The sequence below is a fragment of the Cynocephalus volans genome, chromosome X (assembly GCF_027409185.1).
Source record: "Cynocephalus volans isolate mCynVol1 chromosome X, mCynVol1.pri, whole genome shotgun sequence".
Classification (NCBI taxonomy): Eukaryota; Metazoa; Chordata; class Mammalia; order Dermoptera; family Cynocephalidae; genus Cynocephalus; species Cynocephalus volans.
The window spans coordinates 84,574,113-84,580,687 of NC_084478.1; the positions used below are offsets into that span (position 1 = coordinate 84,574,113).

General features: G+C 40.5%; 1 protein-coding gene across 1 annotated transcript; it reads left to right on the plus strand.

Annotated features, from left to right (window-relative positions):
• The first annotated feature begins 360 nt into the window (after positions 1-360).
• PBDC1 (polysaccharide biosynthesis domain containing 1) lies at positions 361-4,954 on the plus strand. The gene is made up of 6 exons (XM_063083421.1): positions 361-531; positions 623-688; positions 1,931-1,990; positions 2,513-2,653; positions 3,588-3,699; positions 4,019-4,954. The coding sequence occupies exons 1-6, from the start codon at positions 400-402 to the stop codon at positions 4,276-4,278; spliced, it is 771 nt and encodes a 256-aa protein (XP_062939491.1). The 5' UTR covers positions 361-399; the 3' UTR covers positions 4,279-4,954.
• The last annotated feature ends 1,621 nt before the right edge of the window (positions 4,955-6,575 follow it).

Below are 6,575 nucleotides of genomic sequence, written 5' to 3' on the forward strand. Positions count from 1 at the left end.
CTCTTCCCTTGCTATATCTAGTTCTTCCGCTATATCTAGTTCTTCCACGGCAGGGATTAAATTCTTCATTCCTACACTCCAGCCCCAGGCACCATGGCTGTTTGTGATTTACTCCCTGGTTTGGGGTGTTCGTGTGCGCTCGCGCGCGCGCATGCACGCCTGGAAAGTGAATTCAAATTTCTGCGGGGCACACAGTATAGCGGGGACACGAAAATCGCATTATCTTAACTCAGGTTTTTCCCATGATCACCACCGAAATTCCTAAGCAGTCACTCAACTCCGATTTTTCCAGCAACCCCGACTACGCAACAGCACGCCCCCTCTGCGCCTGCGCGAGGCTAGTCGGGTGGGGCCAGCGACTATCTCCGGAAGAGAGAGGGTGAGTGTAAGCGTGGTCAGATGAGAACGATTCCGGTCCCGCCCGCCTTTCCAATCAACTGCGGAAGAAGTAAGCAAAAAGGCACTTCTGGGAGGGTGAAGGCACGCTTTCTGGGCTGCAACATGGCGGCTACTAGTGGAACTGATGAACCGGTGAGACGCTACTCTGGGGTCGGGTGAGTGGGGAAGTCAAGGTGGGTCGAGACTTGAATTCTTTACCCCCCCCCTTTTTTCCCCTTCTCAGGTTTCCGGGGAGTTGGTGTCTGTGGCACATGCTCTTTCTCTCCCAGCAGAATCGTATGGCAACGATGTGAGTATGACTCACCCACAGCTCCCACCCACGGAGCTAGCCTGGGATCTCTGCAGGACCTTCCACTAAATTATAACCCCGCGCCTCTAATACCTTCTGCAGACTCTTTCCACGTCTGCCAGAAACCGCGCCTTTCAGTTCATTCTAGTCTTGGTCCACAGACACAGGACTAATGCCTGTGGAAATGGTTGCCTAACTTTGCTACGCTTTAGAATCACCTCAGAAGCTTTTAAACATCCCGATGGCCAGGTTGCAGTACATATCAGCTAAAGCAGAATGTTTGAAGGATGGCAGCCAAGAATCCCTATTTTTTAAAGGTTCCTGATTGATTGCATTGTGCAGGAAAGTTGCACTGGCTTAAGGTGTGTCTGGTTTAGACCCTTAAGGAGAAAGCACATGATGCATTTTGAGAAACAAGACAAAGGGATGTGAAAATAGTAACAATACCCAAATAAGAATGTGATACATACTAGGTGAGTGGGTCAGGCTGTACATCCATCCAAAGAGTTTAGCTGAAGGAGAGACCCCTAAGGACCGAGGCAGTAGAAGACGACTTCACCGAAGAAGTGGGGCCTCGAATTGGGTCCTGAATGTGTAGGTGGACAAAGGACATGGATTGGCAGGTAGGAAAAATACATGGTCTAAGACATGGAGCTACTAATACAAATGGCTTTTTCTTGAGTCAGTGAAATAGATTGGTGAAGTTGGAGTGGGAGATTCCAGTGGAACAAGTGGTGAGTGCTTAGTAAGACATTTATATCCTGGCCTGCTTCATGATACTGATTCATTTCTAGGTTTTATAGGATGGGGAACTGGCTATCTGATAAACACAAATGATGATTATGACGTGCTACACTCTTAAGTGAAAAGTAGTTTTACTTCCATTATCTTTGTCTTCCTGGCACCTCAATGGTATAGGTGGGTATATTATTTCAGTTTTACAGTGATTTAACTCAATCCTGAGAAAGCGATTTATCTACTCTCTCCCACACTTTCACTGGCTGTTGGGCAAAGATAGCTCATTGTGTTTATTATACCATGTAGGTAGCTTCTTTTGGTTGTCATAAGAATGAAAAAGAATTATATTGTCTAAATCTGTTAGTCCAGTTTTTATCTTTTGACAGTAACACCAAGTTTGATAGCTCTCTTGAGCATTAATTAGACATCCACAGACTTTCTGAGTTTGTTATTCAGTCATAGGATTTGGAAATTTCTGACCTGGCACTCATCACTCTTTTGCAGCCTGACATTGAGATGGCTTGGGCCATGAGAGCAATACAACATGCTGAAGTTTACTACAGGGTGAGTTGTATGTCTTTATCGTTAAGCGGAATTAAACATGTGATTGTAGTATATGGTGATCTGCTAATCACTGATCTCTGCAAATTAAGCAGTTGTGTTTTGGAGATAGTTTTTATTACTATAAGAGCTTGCCCACAGAGGACAGGGGAGTGGAGGTGAATTTGTTTTGATAGTGAGGAGTTCTGCTTCTTTGCCTAGTGTTGCATTGCTAACTGGCAAAAGGGTACCTGGCCCATATGTAGTAGGCACTTAATAAATGTTTTTTGAATGAATGAACAATCCACAGAGGTAGATAGACAGGACTAGGGCCAAATGGGCTAATTGCCAAACTGGCGGAAGGGACTGTAATATATTATGGCCCTTTAAAACTATGTCATGATTTTATCCAGGACCTAAGCTGTCAGTACTTCATAATGAAATCTTCTATCCTGAAAACCATAAGGGTTTTCTGGTGGGGGTGAGGAGGATAGAGGTGTAGTCAGTCAGAGACTAGCATCTGTATGTTGTTTTACTGTCTGGCAGTTGATTTCATCAGTTGACCCACAGTTCCTGAAACTCACCAAAGTAGATGACCAAATCTACTCTGAGTTCCGGAAAAATTTTGAGAAACTTAGGATAGATGTCTTGGTCCCAGAAGAACTCAAATCAGAATCAGCTAAAGAGGTAAGAATTCTGTCTTAAATGTTACCTAGCATCTACAAACTGTTTTTGATTGCTGGTACATTTTCATACATTTAAACTCTTTTTGTTTGTTTTAAGGAAATGCGTAAAGAACTGAGGCTTTTTTGTAGTTGTAATCAACTAAATTACGAAATGAATGTTTTTCTGGTTTATGTTTTTTTCATATTTATTGTCTATTTTTTTTTTTTTTTCCTTTTTGACTTGGACATTTTAAATTCCCACCCACCCAGCCCTTTCAGGGGAGGAGGAATCAGTTTAAGTAGGCGGTTTAACCAGAAGGCTTGGGTGGCGGAGTGGCAAATAAGGTACCAGGATGTGTTTTGATTCTCTGGATTTAAGTTCACGTGATCACAGGCTATGGGTATCTGGAAAACTTGTGTTTCTCACTGCTTACATGATTATCTTGTACTTTCACAGTGCACTAGCACTCTGATAGGAAAAAAATTTTCCTTGAAATTGGGCCCTTGGTTAATGAAGAATGTAAACTTCTGACTTCTGGTAGGCTGTTACTGATCCTTGGAAAATTGCCACTACTGAATGGACTTTAAAAATCTAACTTTATGACTTTGGGCCAAATTCCTGTCTTTGTCTCATTTGTGCTTTAGTGGGGATGAGTAACCATTTTGGGCTGAGCTGGCCATTAACTTCAAAACAAAACAGAATCTATTTAAGAAATCACATTTTAATTCTGTAGTAAAGGATTTAGATATTTTTCAGGTTAAAATATTGTCCTTGCTAGGAAATAGTCTAAAGACACAATAGATAGCACAGAAACTCACTAACTAGCAATCACCTCAATCCTAGTCTCTTCCACTATGGTTATTTTCCTTACTGTGGAAGTGGGAACCACTCTCGAGGCCTGACTAGATCAGCCTCTTGCATTTGTCAGTTAAGGCATCATTTTTTTCCTTTATAGAAGTGGAGGCCATTCTGCTTGAAGTTCAATGGGATTGTAGAAGACTTCAACTACGGTACTTTGCTGCGACTAGATTGTTCTCAGGGCTACACTGAGGAAAACACCATCTTTGGTGAGTTCCTTGCCTCTGGAATTGTTTCTGCGTAAGGAGAGAGCAAGGAGTCTGGTTTTACTGATGAATCAATGACATGTATAGTTAGGGTGGAGATCATCTTCAAATATTTTTAAAGATCATCTTGCTGTTTCTTAAGTAACTGTAAGATAGTTAAGTATTTTCAGTCTCATTAATATGAGATTAGAATTCAGGATTTCTGAAGCTTATGACTGTACTTGAATGGTTTGCATGTTAGTTCAGCTTTGTCAATAGATTTATAGTAGATTTAGGGAATTAACTGAGACTAATAAAATAATCAATTCCATTCACATTCCAGCCCCCAGGATACAATTTTTTGCCATCGAAATTGCTCGGAACCGGGAAGGCTATAACAAAGCAGTTTACCTTGGTCTTCAAGACAAAGAAGAGAAAGGAGCCAGCAATGGAAGAGAGAACGGAAGCAAGAAAGGAGCTGACAGTGGAGAAGAAGAGAAAGGAGTCACCAGAGAAGGAGAAAAAGAGAAAACTGACAAAGGAGGAGAAAAAGAGAAAGACACTGGCAAAGAAATCAACAAAAATGGTAAAATAGCTATGTAAGGTAGACAGGGAACAGCACTTTTGAAGCTGTGACTCAGACCGTTTTGGTTAAATTTATGTCCCTGTGGAATTGAAGGACACTCAGAAGGACATCTTTCTAGCCATATAATCAGGAGCTGCTCTGGTTGTTCCCTTGTGTGAACTGGCTTAAGGACTATTAGTAGGGTCTTAGTCGATTCTTTCTTGTTATACTGTATTCTCATCACTGGTCAAGTAAAAAATCTTATAAATAAGTTTCTTTTGGTTCTTATGATTCTATCTGTGACTGACTTTTAAAAGGTATTTAAATTCACTTGACTTTTTAAATATAATCTCATTGCCATGTCTTATATAAAATGATTTATGCCTGTTTCTTAATTCCTGTCACTGTTTCTTCTAGTGAAGCTCTTTCAACCTGTTAAGTTGTACCTGGTGTTGGCATTAGAAGTCCTTACATAAGAATTGACTTTTGCCCTTTGAGTGACTATAGCTCTCTGATTTTCTTTGCTATATCTAACAGAAGATTTGATAAATACTCTATGGGGATAACAGCAGCAGCTTGAACCTCTCACATTAGTGTACGCAGCCCAGTTCATATTAGAGGAGCAAGAAACTGGACCTGCTTTAGTACTTGCTTCTCTTTTGGTAGCCAGGTTGTTACCAGAAAGCTAGCAAAATAAATAAATGTAAAGTCTGATAGAGTGGCTTCCCTTTTATAATGCTATGGATAATAGCATACATTTGTATACTCACACAAAATGAATATATTTTTAAATGATACTCTGTCAGATTCCAAAAATAGACATTGATTTTATATAGTTTTGGAGGGGATGTTTTCTTCTCATCTAATGCTTTTTAAGAGTGCGTGCTTCAGTTATCTTTATATGTGTATAAAGTTTGGTGCATGTCCCCATAGACATACTAAACTTGACTGCTGAAACTAATTAGAGGAGACCACAATGTTTATACTAAATATGAGGGTACTTCAAAAAGTTTGTGGAAAAATGGAATTAAAAGATAATGCAAATCTTTCCATGAACTTTTTGAAGACCCCTTTGTACAGTAAATACTATTACAAGTCTAACCACAGTGTGATCATGCCAGAAAGGATTTACCAGAGCAGAAAGGAAAAAATGAGGCTCCCCACCCCCAGTAGACATAGGAGAAAAATAAAATTTAAAATTAATTGATGAGTTGTGGCCTAGGCAGGAGCTGAACTAGAGATGCACTCAGCAGCAACAATTATGCACAAAGCAAATAGGTTTCTCCATGAATTCTCCTTGGCAAATTCTTAAAAATATTTAAAATATTTTTTAGGTTTTTCATTTTATAAAATGTGTTTTTAAAGGAGTCTGAGAATGTTAAACACTTAGGCAGACTTTGTTATTAAGAACCTCCTTTACTGTATTAACTTTCTCTAGTTAATACATTTTTAAGTATCCACAAATGTGGCAAGATTATTGGCCACATACAATTATGCCTTTGATGGCCTTTTCTAGGTTGCTCACCAGCAGGACAACTGGCTTATTGACTTTTCTGCAATCAACTTTGCAGAGAACAAGAAACCTACAGTTGAAAGTCCAACTGCTTTAAAGCAAGAGGCATCTGTTCAAGGATAGGGTGATGAAAACTGGGGAAAAGGAGGGGAGTAAATACACAGAACACCTTAGCTGCACTATAAGAGGCCAGGAGTCCAAGGTAGCATCCAAACTTAGAGGGGAAGAAGTGGGCGAAATGGTGCTTTGGTGCAGTAGGCAATTCTTAAGATGGCCCTGAGATTCCCACCCCATGGCATACATGCCTTATTTAATTCCAGCCTGTTCAGTGTGGGCAAGACTTGTGAATATGAAGAGACTTTTTTCCTGTGATCAAGTTACTGATCATTTGACTTTGAGTTAATGAAAAGGGAGATATTCCTGGATGAGTCTGGCCTAATCAAGTGAGTCCTTAAAAGAGACAAGCAGCAGCAGCAGCAGATGTTTTGTTGGCCTTGAAGAAGAAAACAGCCATGTTGTGAGAGGAGGGGGCCATGTGGCAAGGACCTGAGGGTGGAGCTCTAGGAGTTGAGATTTTTCCCTGGCTGATGGCCAGCAAGAAAAGGAGGATTTCATTTCTCAATTGCAAGGAATTGAATTCTGCCAACAATCAGTGAGCTTGTAGAGGACCTTGGGCCTCAGATGAGATTGACACTGATTTTTTGGCTCTGTAAGGCTGTCAGCAGAGGACCCAGTTAAGCTGTACCTGGTCTCCTTAACCACAGGACTGTGAGATAATAAATGGATGTTGTCTGAAGTGACTAATTATGTGGTAATTTGTTA

Coding starts and splice junctions, on each gene's coding strand:
- PBDC1 (XM_063083421.1), top strand. CDS start 400: ATGAGAACGATTCCGGTCCCGCCCGCCTTTCCAATCAACTGCGGAAGA. Junction 532..622: donor CTAGTGGAACTGATGAACCG/GTGAGACGCTAC, acceptor TCCCCTTCTCAG/GTTTCCGGGGAGTTGGTGTC. Junction 1,991..2,512: donor ATGCTGAAGTTTACTACAGG/GTGAGTTGTATG, acceptor ACTGTCTGGCAG/TTGATTTCATCAGTTGACCC.